General features: G+C 39.9%; 1 protein-coding gene across 2 annotated transcripts in view; it reads right to left on the reverse strand.

Annotated features, from left to right (window-relative positions):
- Positions 1–21,386, reverse strand: part of IFT88 (intraflagellar transport 88) — an 87,154-nt gene that overhangs the window by 11,311 nt on the left and 54,457 nt on the right. For both annotated transcript variants that reach the window (XM_063444902.1, XM_063444901.1), the window contains exons 18-24: positions 17,620–17,728; positions 17,107–17,257; positions 14,480–14,595; positions 11,498–11,550; positions 9,243–9,308; positions 9,052–9,158; positions 73–133 (exon numbers count right to left, since the gene is read on the reverse strand). In XM_063444902.1, coding sequence (XP_063300972.1) covers positions 73–133; positions 9,052–9,158; positions 9,243–9,308; positions 11,498–11,550; positions 14,480–14,595; positions 17,107–17,257; positions 17,620–17,728 — 663 coding nt within the window. The remainder of the gene's footprint in view (positions 1–72; positions 134–9,051; positions 9,159–9,242; positions 9,309–11,497; positions 11,551–14,479; positions 14,596–17,106; positions 17,258–17,619; positions 17,729–21,386) is intronic.

A 21,386-nucleotide genomic window follows, 5' to 3' on the forward strand; every position in this document is an offset into this window, starting at 1 on the left:
GGCACCATGTGAAATAGGGCTACAGGTTTATATTATAAAATCAGAGAGAGTAGACCAACGCATGGCACTTACCACTGCTGGCACTTCCGTCTCTTCTACTTCGGGCACTGCCATCTCTTCCGGATTTTACCCTCTGTAAAGTTTAAATGAAGGCATGTCAATATCGGTTAGAATGGTTATAATAAAACATATTGTAAAATTATAATAATCGGTTTCACATAATATTTGTGGTCGTTATAGTTTTTGCACAGGGTAGTACTTTGTTTATATTGTTAAATTCAAACTAGAGAACAATGTTTAGAAAAGACGGTTAGATTGTAAGCTGTCAGAGAACCTACTGTATTGGCATGGATGTGCTTGAAAACCAAACAAACAAAAAACATTGGGGTTCACTCAAACTGTGGACTGCAGTGAAATGAGGTTTGCAACCAAAGCAGCAGGTCGGTAACAATTCTCATACTTTGTTGGATACAGAGTAATAATTTGGATTTTCATTGATTTTATTCTTTTAAAATCTATCCCAAATGATTTGCACAGGCTCTTTCATGAGGTTTATATGAGAGAGTCTGTACAACTACATGTGCCTAGGATAAAATATAATTCTTGGAAAAACATGAATAAAAACACAGATATTAGCTTGACATGTACCGTAGTTGCATTGTTTTTTTTCACCCCCCACCAGGGCCGGACTGGCCCACCGGGATACTGGGAAATTTCCCGGTGGGCCGCGGCACCTGGGGGGCTGGAGAGAGAGAGGGAGCCCTGCTCTCTATATTTTAATAAAATCGAGGCCGCCGGCCACATGTCAATGCCGCCGGGTGGCCGGTCCGGCGGCACACTCTGAGGTGATTACTCACCTTCTGGCCGGCGGCCCCATCTCCTGTGCTGACAGCTGTCAGTATCAGAGAGTGTGCTTGGCGGCCGCCTAAGCAATCCGGCGGCACACTCACTGATACTGACAGCAGCATAGCTGTCAGCACAGGAGGACTGAGGGAGGGGGCGGAGCTAACTACCATGCTCCCTCACGGTTCCCATGATTCCCAGCATCTACACATCATAGAGTGGCGATTACTCTATGATGTGTAGATGCTGGGAATTATAGGAACCGGGAGGGAGCATGGTAGTTAGCGCCGCCCCCTCCCTCAGTCCTCCTGTAACAGCAGGTACAGAGAAAAATAGGGGAAGGGGGGGGACAAAAAGAGGGGAAGGGGGGACAAATAGAGGGGTAATAGAAACACAGGGGAAGGGGGGACACAGAGACTGAGGGGTATTAGAGAGACATAGGGCAAGGAGGGACACATAGACAGATGGGGTAATATAGTGACAGGGGATGGTGGGGACAAAGAGAGGGGTAATAGAGAGACACCAGGGAAGGGGGGGGCAAAGAGACAGAGGGGTAATGGAGAGACAGGGGATGGGGGGGACAAAGAGAGGGGTAATAGAGAGACACCAGGGAAGGGGGGGCAAAGAGACAGTGGGGTAATAGAGAGACATAGAGGTTGGGGGGACAAAGAGATGGGTAATAGAGACACCAGGGAAGGGGGGACAAAGAGACAGAGGGGTAATAGAGAGACACAGGGGATGGGGGTACAAAGAGACAGAGGGGTAAGAGAGAGACACAGGGAGGAGATGGGGAAGAGAGACACAGGGAGGAGATGGGGAAGAGAGACAGAGAGGAGAGGGGAGAAAGAGACACAGAAGGTTTGTTGGCTGGGGCTAAGAACAACACAAAAGGGGCTGGGGGAAAGAGAAATACAGAGGCTGGAGAAGGGTAAAAAGAAACACACAGGGACTGGGATGAAGTAAAAGATGCACAAGGGTCGCTGTAAGAGAAAAAAAGGAGACAATTGGAGACAAGATACACTAAACGAGGTAAAGGTAATAGACGTAAATTGATCTGATCCTGACCGTAATACACACACACACACACATATATATATATATATATATATATATTGATGTGTGTATTAGTAACATATAATATTTACACATATAGTAATATACATTTATATATGCATAATACACACATAAATGTCATTAATATATATATAATATATATAATGAGCACGTATTGGCCCAGTCTAGTTGCTAGTTGCATACTCATGCACCATAACATATTTAAAGTAAAGAGCGCACCCATAGAACTTCAAAATAAACAAGCTAACTTCATGTTTCTTTTTTTAGTTGTGCAACTGCAGACATTCAGCATTTCAGTACCATTACTAAAATGTCCTTAATAGGCCAAAGTAGTTGTACTGAAACATTGATTACATGCAAATGTACATCTACTTAAAATAAATGCGCTCTTGTTTATTTTGAAGCCCTATATGCGTTCTTTCGTTGGAGTAAGAGTTTTCAATTTCAAGTTATTTTTTCACCCTCTATATCAGCACACTATGCTGGCGCGACGCATTATTGGGCTGGTATAGAATTTTTTTCCAGGGCTGCTTTTAGTTCCCAGACCGGCCCTGCCCGCAACCAAAAAACAAAACAAAACCCAACAACCTCCAAACTGGAGGGACACTTTATTTCTTGTATCAGTTGTATATTTTTCAAATTTCGGCTTAAATTTTAATTATATCTGCAAAAAAACAGTCAAGAAATATCAGTTGTTTTTGGCGAATTTTGTAAATCAAATGTTGGCTAGATTTAATGCCAGCCAAATCAAAGTGCTTAGCTAGCTAGCCCGTGAGCTTACAATCTAAAGGATACAATGGGAATTTGAGACAAGAGGTAGCAGGGGAAGTTTGGAAGTGATGGCAAAATAAGTAAACAGAGAGTTGCAGCTTGGTAGAATATAGAAGGAATGAAGAGGTAATTGAGTGAGAATCTTAAACAGCTGGAGGAGCATGTTATAAATTTAGATTCATTTTGTGCAAACAGTCATACTTTTCCTCTCTCATTAGTTCATGCTCCCGCAATCCCATGCGTCTCATTGACACCTTTAACTCTCTTCTCCGTCCTGCTGTGGCCACCCCCCAAACTAACCTGACAGCCGATAGCTTTACAGACAAGATTGAACAGCTAAGGAAAGAATTCTCTCCACCTTGCTATTCTCTCTCTCAACCACACGTAGATCATGCCTTTCCTACCCTTCAGATTTTCTCCCCGGCTTCTGAACAAGAGGTGGCTGCGCTTCTCCTTTCCTCTCGCCCCACCACTTGCCTGCTCGATCCTGTCCCATCTCACCTTATCAGATCTCTGTCCCCTTTTCTTGTGCCTTCCTTAAAACACATCTTCAACTGCTCTCTCTCTTCTGGGGTTGTCCCTGCTGACCCTAACCCCTTAAGGACACATGACATGTGTGACATGTCATGACTCCCTTTTATTCCAGAAGTTTGGTCCTTAAGGGGTTAAACATGATACTGTAATACCTATCCTGAAAAAAAACATCTCTCGACCCGTCCTCCCCCTCTAACTATTGTCCCATATCAATGCTTCCTTTTTCTTCAAAGCTTCTGGAAAGACTTGTCTTTGCCGTGTGTCTCACTTCCTCAATTCCAACTCTCTCCTTGACCCTCTTCAATTTGGCTTCCGCCCCCTTTCCACTCTAGTGAGACTGCTCTTATCAAAGTTACTAACGACCTTATTGCAGCTAAATCCATAGGCCACTACTCCATACTAATTCTTCTTGACCTCTCTGCTGCATTTGACACCGTTGATCATGCTCTCCTTCTTCAAGCTCTTCAATCACTCGGTCTCTGTGATTCTGTCCTCTCGTGGTTTTCCTCTTATCTCGGTTGGAATCCCCCTTGTTCTTTGGTCCCCTTCTGTTTTCTCTTTACACAGCCTCTCTTGGCAAACTTATTACCTCTGGATTCCACTACCACCTGTACGCTCATGACACCCAGATATCTCTCTCCTCCCTGGACCTCTCCCCTGCCGTCTTGCAACGTGTCACTGCTCGCCTTTCTTCCATCTCTGACTGGATGTCTTCCCGCTTTCTGAAACTCAATCTCTCTGAAACGGAGTTCCTTGCCTTTCCTCCTCCTAATTCAGATCCTCCTCTTTCACTCTCCCTTCAAGTTAGTGGTATCCACATAATTCCATCCTTGCAAGCGCACTGTCTTGGCGTTATACTTGACTCTGGCCTCACATCCAGTATGTTGCCAAATCCTGTAGATTCCATCTTAAAAACATAGCCCGCATCCACCTTTTTTTTTTAAGGAGCTTGTCCATCAAAAAAAGATGCAGACGTTATGATCTGAAATATAGTTTCCATTGAAAGCATCTGGATGAATTGTAATGAGAATGCAATTGGTAGAAATATGAGTGGAATTTCAGACAGAAATACTTGGCTTAGACTTGGCACTGGAGTCCTATTTAAAAGGATCTACTGTAACGAAATGAAATAAGCGTCCTTCTGAAAAGCAACTGGAGATTGCTAAAAGAGGAGTCCGTTGTGACGTACAAAACTGGAACAATATTAAAATCAAGACAAACAATATATTAAGATGAAATTTTACAGTTAAACTTTTTTTTTTAAAGATAGAGATAACAAATACAAATTCAAATTCTCATTTATATGGACACTCTCTGAAAGGGCCCTGAAGTTTTCTAATCCGCATTGAATGTGCTCCAAAATAAAGACCTTTAATAATGCGATTTCAGTTAAAGAATATGGACACACATCAATCTAGTTTTGCTATGAGAAAAGGTTTTTGATCAGAAAATTGCAAGGAGTTAGGGCTTATTCACCGGACGGGTATTACATCTGAAATATGTTTGTGAATGAATCCTTGACATTACTTATAATATAAAGTAGTAATTAATACCTATTTGCAAGGACCATCATGACAATCTTTTCCTTAGAGAATGAGCGATGTCCAGGTAAGTGATGGGAAAAAAAGCTGGGATACATGCCATACTCCTGCTTGAAAGAATCCTAACTTGCCTAAAACAGCACTTAAATCACCACAAACAGCTCAGAATTCAGCAGAGCACTCATCCTTACTAAAGGGGACACTACGGCTCCCAAAAATACCGGCTTTGTCCTCGGACATCGCCGTTTGGTACTTCGGCTTACTGAGAGCGTTGGCCTGTCGGCTAGGAGAGAAGGCCGATCTCCCGCTCGGGACAATGCATCACAAAGCGAATCCTCTGCAGCCCCGTTACCACCCCCCTCTGGACCGGTGGGGGATATCCCGGTCCCCACTGAGCACACTCTGTACATGCTACGCTACCCGGGCACATAGCCTCAGCCACGAGACACAATACATCAACTAATACCTCCCAAGATGGCGGCGACCCCTCTTGAAGACACAAGGTATCTGGGCCTAGTGCGACCACCTCCTCGCAGCTCAAGTGAGCAAACCCTACAGCGCCTGGAGGAAATCTTTACAGCTTTCTGGGCTAAACTGCAGGCTCGAATACAACAGCCACAGCAGAAACCTACTACAGTGGAAAGGAGCTCAGCGGTGCCATAGAGGAGGGCGTTTCCTCAGGGCAAATCCCTACTTACTCTCTCCCCAGCGATGATCCACCATCCTAGGCCGAGAGCCACCCGAGGATTAGCCCTCAAGCATCGACCATACCAGCCGAAGACCTCCCAGGTTCCCAAGTCTATGGAACCATGACACTGGCCCTTGTCCAGGCTGGGGGGGACCCCTGCCCCGGCGCTCCAGGGAAACTTCCTGCATGTACTCACTGGACGGCACCCTAATCCTACCACTCAAGAGAATTGGCTGAGCTGGGTACCGACCTCCCCAACAGAGCTATGACTATGCTCCTCTGCTATGATGGCCGCTTTTAAGTTCCGTGTATTTGAAAAGCGACTAATCACAGTTGTATACTCTTTGTTTTCTGTTTAATTTAATTTTTGTCCAAGGTAGCAATCACCCAGTTTTTATTCTCAGTGGCACCAATTTAAGAACCTAAGATTTGTCCAGCCTGTTTATCACTACTCCCATAAGGAAAATGAGGCACTGCTTAGCAGAATAAGTCCGGTTATGATACTGTATGCTATCCACTCTGGTTTAATTCACAAGACACAAGTCTGGATCCTTAAGCAGGTATCTTATATATGTCACATTTTCCTCTATCTTTAGCCTATTTGTTAACATACAACTGTGCTGAAATGTCGAATGCCACACAACTGTTTCATTCAAATATCAGGTTGTACTTGCTCTAGCTGCTGTGCCATTGCACGCTTGCATGTTATTTCACTGCACAACAAAGATCCAGTCTTCAATAAAGCAGTATAGGCAATGGATGCATCACAATTCCGTTGTACTGATCATGACTTGAAGATCAGTAAAGGCCAGGCTATTGTGGATTAAATATAGAATGGGAGTGGAACAGGCAGCCTTTAAGAGAAGAAGATTTTTTTTGGTTGTTGCGATGAAAATGTGTTAAAGATAATGGGTTATTGTTCAGGTAAACCAAATGTAAGGACATTGCAATGGGAAATCAGTAGAGCATGCAGAACGTTATGAATGAGGAGCATCAGGATTTTTTTAGTTCATTAATATTGTTGAATGACAGAAAGGTACAAGTCCAGGTGCGGAAATGTTTAGCATACAACAGGGTAAACCTCAGGTGTTCCCAAAAAATAGACTAAGCTCCTGCCCACTCCTGTTCTGATTTCAAAAGGTATAATGTTTTATGTATTTTCATGAAACTGTTGGACTGTAACAAAGAACTACGCACAAATGTGTTTTCAGCTGCTTATAGCTTTTAAAAAAAAAAAAAAAAAAAAAAGGACATGTGCTCTCACTTTAACGTACATGATTAAGGAGCTGGTAAAGCACCAGGGGACATAACAATTTGGAGCAATGGTTGAGTGCCAAGACTTGGACCGATCACATATGGACATTAAAAATGATTCTTGTAATCTTTATGGTACGATGTACACAACAGTGTTTACTGGGATCTGTACTTTAAAGACAGAATATATCTTCTGTGTTTAATTTTACTGCTCATATGGGTTAGATTTGATGGCATTTTTGCAGCTCTCTATGGGAGCTATGAAGGAGCACTTAGGAAAGTTATGTTGAGGAAATCAGGGCCATATTTATAATCCGTTCCTTATGTTGCTGTGGATCTTTACAGTAAATGTGTGGGCTACTCACACGGGCTGTAAATGGTGGAAAATTGACATTTTACACAAAGAAAAACGGAAATCAATACTCTTCTTTTTCAGTTGTATTTATTACTTCCACTAAGTTACAAATCATACTCTTGGACAGTACATGATATTCTGTCGTTACTGTAAGGTGGCTCTAATTTATCTTACTTCCATTTGCTATGCCTAATGTGCTAGTGTTGACAGGGTTTAAATTTGACAATAGCTGAACTCATACAAGAGCAATTTATTGCAGAATTTCCCAGCAATTTGTGGAAATGAGTAATCGGTCATATCTCCCAGATAACTTTCGTCAGGGGCTTGCTGGTCCTCCACCTGGTCAGGTAGCCTGTTTGTCATTTGCAGGTACTTCTAATGTGCACGGACCATTACCTTCAAATAGTGTGATGCATCCACATGCCATTATGTTACTTGCCCCATTATATCTTCACCACTGCCTGTTCTGACTTTTCACTTGTCTGACTGCTTTAGTACGTCATTTAGATATCATCTATGTTAGCTGATCTCGGTTTGCCCGATTTATCATTGCCTGATATTCCTGTAATGTGTAAGAGGTTTTTAGCCTATTTAGTTTAGAAAAACGTCGCCTGAGAGGGGATATGATAACATTATACAAATATATTTGGGGCCAATACAAACCATTGTGTGGAAATCTATTCACAAACCAGACTTTACATAGGACACGAGGTCATGCGTTTAGACTGGAAGAAAGAAGATTTCGTCTAAAGCAAAGGAAAGGTTTTTTTACTGTAAGAATAATAAGGATGTGCAATTCTCTGCCTGAAGAAGTGGTTTTATCAGAGTCCATACATATGTTCAAACCTCAACTAGATGCATACTTGCAAAAACAGACTATTTAAGGATATAATCTTTCAATGTAGGGTAATAACTGCTTGATCCAAGGATAAATCTGACTGCCATTCTGGGGTCAAGAAGGAATTTTTTTCCTAGCTTGTTGCAAAATTGGAAGTGCTTCAAACTGTGTTTTTTTGCCTTCTGTTGGATCAACAGCAAAAAATAAATGTGAGGAAGGCTTAACTTGATGGATGCAAATCTCTTTTCAGCTATGTAACTATGCCAGTGGTAATATGGACCTAGGAGCTCAAGATTTCACCAGAGCGTAGCTGTGTTTAAAGTGGGCATTGCTACCTCTGCAGTGAGGATATAGCCCATTGATGCATAACTTTGGCTTCCAGTGGGTTTGTGAACTACATTTTCTATGATGCATACTTCAGTTTGCAACTGGGAACCAACAGGAACAATGCTATATATGTCCAATGCAGCAGCTATTGAGAGCACACCAAAATAAACATACAAAAAATAAATCTAAACCGAAGCATTATCTAGAACACACGCATAAAAATATGTCAAACTATCTAAACAAGTTACTGTCATCAAATGTTATAATTCTGAGGAAGGTTACTTGATAGCAATCCCAACATTAGATATTCATGTTACACAAAGGAAATTTTTTTTTAACAAATCTGAATGTAAACAATGAGAGCTGTATTACACTAGATCGCTCAATAATTAATACATTTGGTCTTATCCAGACTTATGCTATTTTATTTTTCTTGCCTTTTCTGTCTTAAAATGTCTCGGTCAACTCAATCTTACATTTCTCCTATTGTTTTCGACTCTCTTCCTCTTTCAGAAATCGTTTTTTCTTTTCTGATTTATTTCTCTTTAAAACATAAGACTAAGAAGGGGCTAGTTTGTCTTACATATTTTTCATACTCTTGACAATTGTGACAAAATGGCAGAGCTTAAGACAAGCTCCATTTTCTTTGTCAAGCTAACAAAAGCTGAAGCTTGCCTTAAGCTCCACTCTTTGTGACAATTGTCAAGCGCAGTAAAAATACATAAGACAGACAAAGTAGTCCCTACTTTATCTTATGTTTTAAAGAGTGATTGAGGTATCCAAGAAAATAATGCATTAGAAGTAAATCCAATGCTAATAAAATTACCTGTTCCCTTATTTCTTTCATTTTTTCGGCTTTCTTAAGTTTGGTTGCATATTCCTGCACTTCTTTTAGTCCAATATCAGTGCAGAGACGGACCAGAAATCGCAAGCCTGAAAACAAGGAATTGAGAACACCCATATGTGAATTCAGCAAACACCCTTTATGATAATACATCATAATTATTGGTTACTTACACTCTACATTATCTGGAAACTTCCTGTGAATCTCTTTATATGTATCAAGTGCTTTCTGATAACTGCCTGAAAAAGATATCAAAATTGGAACGGGAATTCGAAAATGTATGTTAGAGTTTTACAAAATTGCTGAAAATGTGCTTTAATCTAATTTCATTCACCGTAAAATGCATGTATTTACATTGTTCTCGCTAAGGCTGATGTAGATCAATAGATTTTGCAATTCATGAAAAGATCCTACATTGGAAGGTTCTCTCATTTCTTAAAGGGACACTATAGGCATCAAAACAACTTTAGCTTAATAAAGCAGTTTCAGTGTGTAGATCATGCCCCTGTAATCTCACTGAACAATTCTCTGCCACGTAGGAGTTAAATCACTTTGTTTCTGTTTATGTAGCCCTAGTCACACCTTCCCTGGCTGTGACTCACACATGAAAACAAAATGGTTTCAATTTCAATCATATGTTTACTTGCTTTAGAAGTTTTTCCTCCTGCTCTGTAAATTGAACTTTAAACACACACATTAGGCTCCTGCTGGGTCCAACAGGCTATTAACAGGAGATACGAGATTCTAGATTAAACAGACTGTGCATTATAGGAACCTAAAATATCTAGGTTTATTTTCAGGAAGTGTTTAGGAAGGCTGTGCAAGCCACATGCAGTGAGGGTGTAAAGGGTGTAAAAAAAACATGACTTAATGCGGTTAAAGTGACCCTTTAACCCTATTTGTGACAACTAATGGCACATGAGTTCTAAGTATTTTAATAAAATTCTGGCAACTGGACAAATTTCCTGGTCACGGACTTGCTCCATTCCATGCCAAGTTGAGTATTTGGTGTTCAGAACAAACTCACAGAACAGGTTCACAGACAAACTTTGTTGAAAGCCATTGATTTGTACTATATCTGAAAGTTCTCTTTCGTATTCCAGTAACTAGTTGCATTGATTACATTTCAGACTTGGAACAATTATATCACAGATGAGTTTGGATATTTAATTAAACAACATTTTTTCAAAGGACACCTATATTTGCCTGTCCGTAAGCACATGCTGCAGATATTTCTTGATGTTTAATAGACGTGTCCGGCATCATATTGTGATGAAAGTGTGACGTTAAAGTATGTTTGTCTAAAATATATATGTGTAACATCACATTTGGCTTTTGTATGCTTGTAAGCCCGAATAGTCTCATTGTTTACATCAGGCTTTACTTAATGAGCAAAACACAGCATATGTTGAAAAAAACATGGAGGGGAAAGAAAACCAAAGGAGAATTGGGAAGATTCCTGCAGAACATCTGGTGGGCGTTATCAATATAAAAAATTAACTTCCAAACTGGATTGGATAACTAGAGTGAAAAGTCATGCTGATTTTACTGGGTTATGGTTCAGCGAAATACCGTGGATGGGCATGTGAGAAACCGGACTGCTATGGTTTATGTCCTTCAAAACTTGTATATTCATAATTAATAGAAAAAAAACATACAAACCCAGAAAACACACAATGTTTTTACTTGAATTGTGAATAGCATTGAAATGTGTCTGGATATTGGGTAAATCTACAAGTGAGCAACCACTCATGATTCACACCTACAATTCAGATGGACTTTTAAAAAGGTACATCCTGGGCAATGCTTAGAGGGTAAATATTGTATTAAAATAAAGAATTAACACAGACATGACTAAATGACACACACACACATAAATATATATATATATATATTAACAAACAGTTTGCTTGTGCTGCAGTGTATTTTGGAATAGCCTAATCTAAGGCACAGTTACAGGGGTGGCAGCCAACCCCCGCCCAATACTTGTACTTTGCCATCTCTGTCATGGGTGGCCTCCTCACAATAGACTGCCCTTGATAGTGACGTACATGAATGGAACAAGGCTGTAAGGGAACATGGAACATTGTAACAAAGGGTTAAGGTTTGGGAAAAGCAAGGATTGGGCCCTGGATCAGAGGGGCACAGCTCCAGGGGACATGGAATGACACTTAGACATGGGTACAGAAGGATATAACAAGGGAAATGACTGCAAAGAAGCAGATATATGGAGGCCAGGAAGGTAACGTGGTTGCAGGGTTATACAACTAGAATTGGGCATGCTTGTTACATGGTCTGTCCTAGTACGGGGCACCATAAAGGAGGGTGTGGATACATAGGATTGGTTGGGTTTGGGAAAAGAATCCCAAGTACCGTAATTGTGTATGAGTGGAATACAAAATGTGAAAATGAAAAGGGAAATGCATACCACTTCTTCTATAACAGCTGGCTACCATCAGCTGCCATTTCACTTGAGTGGGCCTGCGAAAAGACAATAAAATACCATGGGCATGGCAATCCAACATAAAAACACACAATCCAGAAACAGAAAATGAATATTTAACCTCTTAATCTTTTACAGTTTAAAGCTGATATAATCAATTTCAGATTTGTTTAATTCAATTTCTCGCTATCACATGACTAGTCAAATTATCTACCCCACCTAGGTGCAGGCCTTCTTTTTTTAATTACCTTATGTAATGCAGAATATAAATTATGATGAGATAGGTTATCAACGTGTCCCCTATATTTGTTACTAAAACAGAGAAAGACCAGAACTGCCTAATGGCATAAAATGATGTCCTTCAGACAGGTGTGGGATACCAGCTATACATACAATCCTTTCTTTAGTTTTTTCCAGCACCACATGTAGTTATGGAGCATTAATTTATTTTTATGGACTGTTTCCTGGCTATAATCCATGGCGGCATAGACAGCTGAATATATTTTCCATATGGTTTTGACAAATTAATATATTCTATGGATCTGGTAGACAGTGTCTGGGGGTTACCTTCTGCCTCTAAATGTTTAACCCGATACGCAGGGTAATAAAAGCACTGGGTTTTAATAGACTGTCTTCACTTGGATTACTGCAAACTAAAGGTGCCATGCATAAAAGGAAAATAAAAAAAATGAACACATCTACATTCTTTCCATTTTGCTGTTCATAAATGTAATTTATATTTATTTTTATTAAATAATCCACTAAATAAACCCTTGTTAAATTACTGATTAGGCTTAGGGGTAAGATTTTTTTAAAAAATTCTTTATTTATGGAAAAATTTTTTTAGTTGTATGCAGAAAACAGTGAAGATACAGGAAAACATTGTGTAATACAAGAATGTTAAAACCAATAACATACATGCATGTTGGGTATCTATACAGGAGGTTACGGTCGATGCCAATGACAAAGTAGTAGCATACATTTGTGGCATCTATGTGCCTGTGAGGTGTCGTCGTTGGCAAAGAAAAGGGGGATTTAAGATTTAAATGTGACATAATGTGATGGCATTATAGACAGTTGTCTTCCAAAGGCAAAAGGGAAACACTACAGATTATAGATGGTGTCTGGAGAGCTTTTATTCAAAAAGCTAATAAAAAAGTATCCATTTTAATTCATTCATTTTAATTTTCTAGAATGTGTTTCAGAGATATTAATTTTAAGAAATGTGTAAAATATCTTAATATCTTGCAAAGAGGTTACATTAATCAAGACAAACTAGAATAATTCTGGGGCAAATTATCACATATGGAACCACTTCCACCATTTAACCTAAATTTACCACTGTTTTACATTCATAAATATGGCACTCGAGAAGTCCCTTACTATTTTATTCAATGTTTAAAGTTTTATTAAATAATTTGAAGAGAAACGGCACAGTGCAATATTATCGATAATCTTGGAACTGGAAAAAGTTGTTCGTTATACTTTTAGTTAGGCTATTCAGGCCTTAAAGGCCCACTAAAGTCACCTGAACAACTACAGCTTAAAGGGACACCAAAGGCACCCAGATCACTTCAGCTCATTAAGAGGGACTACCAGACAGCCATTAGAGGGACTACCTGGTTGTTAGGCGACTTTTGGTCGTCTAACCGACGTTGGATGTCCTCACACTACACATTGGAAAACCCAAAGGAAAGCATTGTAATGTATAACACTTTGGCTGAGATAATCAGAATTGACAATCTCAGCTTATCCAATGCTTTCCTATGGGAAAGCATTGTGATTGTCAGAGATAATCAAATCTGATTATATAAGCCAAGGAGGCGGATCGGGTGAGGGGCCAGTGCCGGCGGACCCACAGGGCGCTGGAAAAAGCTTTTGAAGGGGGCAAGGGGCGGCCAGGGATCCAACACGTGTTTTTAATACTATAGGGTCAGGAGTACATGTTTGTATTCCTGACCCGATAGTATTCCTTTAAAGCTGAAATGATTTAAGTATTTTTTTTTTTTTTTTTAAACCAGTGCAGCTTTAATAAAACACCGGTTTTAATATAACAGAGACTATCCTTATTTCTAAAGTGCCACTAATCCACATTAAGAGCAGATACATAACACAATCTCAGCACAAACAAAACATTATCTGCATCCACAAGGGAACTGCATGGATTTACCTTTATTGCCATAAATCCCCACTTGAGAATGCACACAGACTCCTGATTACCACAAACAGCCCTCAGCATTAAATGGCCACTTTCAGTTGCGAAAAGGTTACACATTTTACCTCAAAAATATAAACGGTTTTCCAGAAGAGTATGAGGGGAAGAGCGGTTTAGTTAATTAACATATTTTAAAAGCTTTGAAATGTGTCAATAAGTCAATGTTTTTAGTTTGTATACACAATATTAATAACCAATAAACCTTGTCCGCAAGGCAGATAATCATAATGGGTTGGTGTAAAAAATCTTATGAATGAATGTGTACAAAGATAATGGGAAAACGCTGTCTTATACCTATAAAAGATTAGCAATACATAGTGAAGACCATAACAGACATGAACTATAAGACACGCTATCAGATACACTCACAAGATGTAGATAAAGAATGCACATTCAAAATACCACCACCTACCCCTGTAGGGGGGTTACAGCTGGATCCACTGGGTGCATAGAATTCAAAGATCCGGAAACCAAAAGGAGAGCAGGAACAATAAGTATGGTAAAAAATTTATATATTTATTGGTAAAAAAAGGCACTGGTCCATTTCAGTAAATCAGTGTTACTTTCAGATACTAAAACGTCTAAATTAAAATCTTATGTTCAAACCAACCACAAATGATCATCATAATATAGGGACAAGAAGATTTTATGCAACATCATCTCGCTGCGTTAGAAATGGACTCGGACAGAAAACATTCATACCGATATCCGCATCAAAGAAGCGTTCAAAGACAACATTGTGTGTGACTTACTGAATAAGAGCGGCTCTCTCAAAATACTGAATGGCTTTTTCACAAAACTGTGTGTCGATGTAATAGGCTCCAAGCCACTCAATTACTTCAATGTTTGAAGGGAAAAACCGGTAAGACTAAAAAACAAAAAACAAAGAAAAGAAAAGAAAAAAAATGTAGCATAATACTTAACCCTCTGAATTGGCAATATGTCGTGCAATATAAGCATTTATGAGGTTAAATCTTTGGCAGGCAGCAATTTGTCACATGAATGAAGCCAATGTTTGCCAGATGTGAGATGGTCTGTGAACGTGTGCATGCAAACTTAGTGAAAGACATGTTGTGTTAACATTTAAATATAAGGTCCAGTTCTTACACAGTATGCTTAAAGGGGAAGGGTAATTGCAAGGAATTTCAATCTAATGTTTTTGTATCCAGTTATTTAACAACCATGTATAAGCAAAGTCTGAAAAATGTAAATGTAGTGTAGAAATCTACCCTGCAAATGAGTGCCTCCATCTTGGCACTTTGTCAGTCACTGTAATAAGATTTGCTTTGAACCTGGGCCTAAGCATAGAGAAAGTGTGCAGAGAAGAGGAGACATTAAACACTGTTTTTAGTTCTTCTCTTCATTTGCAAAGTTTGACATGACTTTGCCTTCTCTGAATTGGATCATGATAAAAAAAAGATTAAAGCAGTTTTGTCCACCGTCTGGAGACTTTGCATAATTAGCCGCTGTGTGTCTAGAGGCTACTGGGTCCCTCATGCTGCCATCGTGTTCCTGGTAGTCATCTTTAGCATGCGCATGCGAGAGACTCCGACACGGAGGTTTATAGAGGATGCAGTGAGACTGCAGGATACAGTGACCAGATCCACCATGTTTACAGGGACACATAAGTTTCTCATATTTATGAAAACACACGAAAAGAGTTGCCCTGCAGTGTGTATAATGCATATTCTGCCTAATTGCTTATTTTAATACACCTTCTGAATTCTATATACTAAAGGGCTACCATTTTCATGTTTAACATTAAAAAACATAGCCCACAACTTGTGTTAACCTACTTTTTTCTACAATAGTGAATTTTCTTTTCAGTGTAAATTTACGATTTATTAAATTCAATCACAGTTCAGGCACAGCAAGGACACAATCTGATAAGGGGGTCTGAAAGGAAATGTTTTTATTCTTATCCCCTCTCTCTACTAACTCTATACTGACCAACAAGTGCAAAAAAAACAGAGCGTATAATTAATTCCGTCAGGGAGGCACCCGGTTCCAGTACAGAATGGAACGTAATATAGAGGAAAATTAAGCATTGTTAAACAACAGTTTTTGAACAGTGTTAAAATCACAAGTGGTAACAGTTCTTCTTTAAGGCTTAAAAATTAAATTGCAAAGAGGCTTATTTACTGAACAGCGAAAAAAGGAGAACTTTTAAAAGAAAACTGAAAAATATAAAGAAAGTACAGTTGGAGATTTTGGAAGTTTTTTTTTTTTTTTTTAAACTCTCGGGGGTAGATCACTAAAGTGAAAATTGTTGGAAATTCAGAGTGAATTTGACATTTTAGCCCAAAATAGACGGACTAGAAACATTTCGGATAAGTTTTCAGCTCAGTGATTTCAGGCTATAATTTGAACATTCCCAAGAATTCACACTTTACTGAATAACCCTTTCTATTTTGGCCCACACTTTACAGTTACTTTGTCAGTTTATTCTAGATAATACATCTGCAAGGAGTTGTGATGAATTTTAGAAAAAAAAATCTGCAGACTTTTCAACTTAATGACTTCAGCCTAAATTTTTTGACTTAGTCGTCCGTTCTTTGTTTAATGAATAAAACACCCGTTGAACAGTACGTTCATGTTTGAAAAAAGTTCTGCTTATCTGAGATCTAAGAGGGTTAGCGCTAAAAAAAACAAAACCTTTTTCTTCCATGTATCGCCCAATTCTAAAACCATATACAGAACAGAAACCCCAGGTTAGAAAGGTCTAAACAAGGGGTATCTAATGGGTTACAGAGGTAGTTAAGGGCATAACCCTAGGGAATGAACAATGGAATTAATAAACTAGAGAAGATAGCTAGCTCCATTGGTTTGGAGCTAGCTATCTTCTCGAGTTTATTTAATTTCATAATTCTAAAACCATCTGCACTCTAGGATTGTTATGTTGACTTTAAGGTGACCATAAAGATCCAGTTTTGGAGTGTATGCTGTCAATGTGTAACCGATGTGTCTTTCTTGCAAATGCAGCGTTATGGCAGCTATGACAAAGCTGGTGAGGGGTAAATAGTTTCTTAACAGTTCCTCATGCAATGCAATATATAATTTACCACGTTCAAGCTCATTTATAGGACACAGCTTCAGAAGTAAGAGGCCAGCATGACGGAAACTGTGATGTGTCCGATCATTCTAGTAAAATATTTGAGGAATGATACATTCAATAGAAAAAGAAAACAAAAATCCCACATTCTTTGCGGTTATTCTTAAATCCACTGAATTGAAAGGGATTAACGATAAAAAGAATGGGAATTGACCCTGGCATTAAGCAGTTAAGATTGACCACTTTCATTTTCTCCTAACGTACAATCAAGAAGCAATCAAGGAGTAAAATCAACAGGTTTTGCACAACTTCAAAATGTTTCTTTACCTCGCTGTAGTGATGGAAAGCTTGTGGCTTGTCCCCTTCAGTATCGTACAACTCTCCGAGTTTTGCTTGAGCATAAGCATCAGTTGGAACAATGCTGAGAAGTTGTGTAAGCCAATCAATTGCCTGAACAGGGTCTTCAAGCATTTCATACCTTGCGAAGCAGAGTTAAGGAAGTAAGATAGAGAGGACATACATTGCAGAAATATCTAGACTAAAGGCCAGATATTCTGCAAAAGAACAAATAGTACAAACTTCTTTAAATTAAGAAAAAATAATTAAACTTCAACATGTATAAAATGAATGTATCCATTGGACCCTGAAGAAGCCGTGCTGGAAATTGCCTGAAGTCAATGAAGGAGGCTCTACACCTCCTGGAAAGCTTGTCCAGGCTACCTGAAGAATTTGTATAATAGTTTGCCATCTTTAGATCATCAATTAAATATACACTGATGGTATAGCTTTTGTATGAAATACCCGATATATATCCACAATGCTTCATTTTAGGAAGGATACAATCTTGCAATTTGACTGAGAACCTGTGCACTGTTTCTAAGGATTGCATGAAGTTTAAGAAAACAGTCCAGGGATTCCTCAAGCCGATTAAGATTCTTGTAGGTCAAACCTTAAATAACAAAGAAAAAAATAAAAGACAAATATTGAATCAAAATCTATGTTATTTCTTAAAAAGTGAATTATGTAAAAATGTCAGGAATTTAATCTAGTAAACTGTATACTGTGTCCCAACCCAGAAGAGAAAATCAGGACAATAGATCTAGGTTTTCCCAAAGGCAGGAAATATTCCATCTATACATTTTTTTTTTTTATTTATGGATAGGTGCTCAAGAGGAGCACTTCCTCTACCTTGACTACCCTGATACACTGATACTTTGGGTATATGGCACACAAGGAGATATTGTCTAGAACTATTTTTTTTTTGTCTCCTTTTTGGACCCCTCATGCCCTTAGGTCTCTGAAACTCCCCTCCCTCCCACTTTTATACCTCGAGTCTCATCACCCCTTCACATCGCTCCCCCTTCACACTCACTGTGCCTATCCAGCCTCTTACCAACTTGTATATCTATCCAGACCTTTGTCTACTCGTGTGCCTCCTACACCTCCCCTTACCTCCGGTGTCTCTCAACCCCCACTACTACCCATCTCCAGCCCCCTCGCATCCTGGTGTGCATCTCCTGCACATCCTACCCCCTGTGTATTTCATCATAACCACTTACTTCATGTAGGGGTTTAAAGGCTGCTGGTCATGGTACTTTGTACTTTAGACAATTCAAATTCTCTCATTATTCTATCTTTACATTATGCTAACTAGGTTTCTACCAACTTTATAATGTTGTTCAAAACCTCTATCAAAAATCACACTCCTCCCATCATTCAGACTATCTGCACAGACTCTACGTCTATGTCCCTCTGCAAGAGAAACATCTAGAGGCTGTTCTCTTGCTTGGGGGGCTGGAAAGTGATCGGTGGCTTCCTAAACAGGGGCAGTGCAAGAGAGAAGGCTGCCACCCACAAAGTAGGCTAGTTGCTGTCCTGGATCTGTTGAGGGGGAGGTAAGTATGCAGAGAAACACAGAAGGTAGGTGAAAAGATTCACTTTTCCAGCATACTTGGGATAGAACATGGGTTAGAACATTGTCCCCCCTAGAGTGGCAGTAGAAAGCCTATGAAAGAAGAAACGGGTAAATATAAAAAAAAAAAAAAAATCAGTGTGAGGCAACTGTGTCACTCAAAGCTAAACCCTTTCAATGAGACAGATGTCTCAAAGTGAAGCATGTCCCTTTAAATTCAGACACACGACAGGAATAGAATCAGGAATACAGCTATAGAGTAAAAAAACAATCTGTCAAAGAGGCAGGGTACGACATTAAGTCATATTCCTGCCTCTCACTTAGTCTGCACTGACAGACTGAAAATGTAGATCATCTGCTGCTATCACAGTCTGCCACGCTACAATGAGTGACAGTGGGTTTCTGTGTGGACCACCCCTACTGATATGTGCTGTTGTTAAGATTCTGGTGGAAACTGCTGACCATGGTGAGGTCATTGTCAGAGTTTATTGGAGGTTAGGGTATTCCCTTGATGTGGGATTATTAAAAATCTTTATTGTACTTGTATTGAATTATTGCACTAACTCCATTTTAACTTTATACTGTGACAATCCTCCATTTTGTCCTCCTAACCTGACTTCTTCAATCCTCCATTTTGTCCTCATAACCTAACTTGTTCATTTTAAAACTACCTTACATGACAGAATTTCCCAGCACATCTAATACAATAGACAAAGACTGTATTTTCTATAAAGACATGATTAACACAGGAATTGCTGACTTTTCCTTAAACTTGCAACATAGTATAATTTGAAGGCCATGAGAACACAGTAGTAATGAAATGTTCTATTCATAAGAGACCTTGCACCTGGCCACGAGGCCTGAGATCACCGACCGTGTAAAATGACGCTCAAGACCCCCTTGTCCCCACCCGTGTCCAGAACAATCCCACCTCTTGGAGGGTGGGCACGGGACTAACCACTTAGTTTTTGAGCCAATTCATAATATTGATAGGAGGACACTAATCCCGACACTTAACAATTAATCCAATTAATGATGTTTATTTGCTGATATTCTAATAATCAATGATGACGTAAAATGCCTCTTAAAAGGGCCTGCGCGCCCGCTTTTTAATCACTTGCCAATAAATTTTCTCGAAGTTATTTTAACCTGAACCTTGTGTGTCAGACTTAATTACTTCAGCGTATATACGCAATTCAATTTTATTAATTTGGACAGGAACAGATAGACATTTAAACATTTTGGTTTACTGCTAAAAAGTACCATAACAACTTGGCGCCCAACGTGGGGCATCGGGCTATGTCCGGCCGGTGAGCCGTCCTAAGGAAGACAAGGGTGGACGGAGGAATCCAGGGGGAAGGAAAGGAGACTGATCACCTCCAGGTACACGGTAGAGACTTCTGCAGAGCCACCGGTATGTTCCGGCCCCTTTGATTGACCCGTCCACGTGTCTGTGACTGCTTCCCGGGAGGACATCAAAGACAGGTAATATCTTGCCCGGTGTCTCGTTACTCACTTGTTTACCTGCATTTTAGTCTATCTGTTGCCTGGGTGTGTTTGTATTGGCCTATTTTAGCTCAGGTGCCCGGGCTGAGTGTCTGTTTGCTTGTTTTCCCCTTTTTGGGATAAAGGGGGGTGGACCTGAGGGGATTTGCCTGGGTCTTCAGTATATCTGTCTATCTGTTTGTATTTTACCCCTTTTGGGATAAAGGGGGGTGGACCTGTGGGGATTTGCCTGGGTCTTCTGTTGCCTGTTTTACCCCTTTTAGGAACCACGGTGCTGTGGTTGTAGGGAAAAAGGGGGGTTTGACCTGTGGATGTGTTCCTGGGGGTCATCTTTTCCTGTTTAACTCTTTTAGGAGCCTCGTGGCTGGGGCTGTAGGGAAAAAGAGGAGTGTTGGATCTGTGGAGATTGTGTAGACTCATAATTTCCTGGGGATCCTTCTTGTGTCACTTTGATAGCCTTGCTAGCTTCTCTGTGCACGTTACTCTGCTTGCAGAGTGGTGGTACCCTCCAGCTTTGAGCGCTGAGCTGGAGCCATTCCAATTTTTATTTTGTGGTGTGTGAATTCGGGCAGGCATTGCTGTCTTCATCACCACGGAGTAGTGAGACTTATAAAGTGGGTTTTTATAGGGGCACTACAAGGGTGAGGGTAGCGCAGACACTATTACTGGGCTGCTGTGACAAGGGAGGCATATGGATTTCGGACCGGTGTTAGCTGTTATCCTTGGCCGTTGGTAGTAAGATACTACGGGATTGAGGGAGGTGACTTTGGAGTAAGCACACGAGTAAAGGAAAGGAATTACTGTTGATTTCATTTGAACTGTGATGCATGCACTGTATTTCAACTGTATTGCGGTCTTGTTTGTTTAATAGGAGTCTCATGAACTCCGGTGTCTGTCTCTAAGGATTTTTCCTTGCCTTTCATCTTTTCTACACTTTCTATATTATTATACTATCCACTCCCATTTCTCTTAAAAGAGAAGTGATTGGTCACACACTTCTCACCTCGCTCCAATCCGTGTCTACCACCCCGGGTAGGCGGATTCAGTGACTAGTCTACGTTTTGGGAAGACGCACCTGAGAAAGTCCCACGGTTCTCGGGTGGCAGTCGAGCATTGTAGACGTTCCTGTTCAGTTTTCTCTCTCTCTCTCTATATCTAGGACGCTGGTATAGGGGTAAAGGGACTATGG

The sequence above is a fragment of the Pelobates fuscus genome, chromosome 1 (assembly GCF_036172605.1).
Source record: "Pelobates fuscus isolate aPelFus1 chromosome 1, aPelFus1.pri, whole genome shotgun sequence".
Classification (NCBI taxonomy): domain Eukaryota; kingdom Metazoa; phylum Chordata; class Amphibia; order Anura; family Pelobatidae; genus Pelobates; species Pelobates fuscus.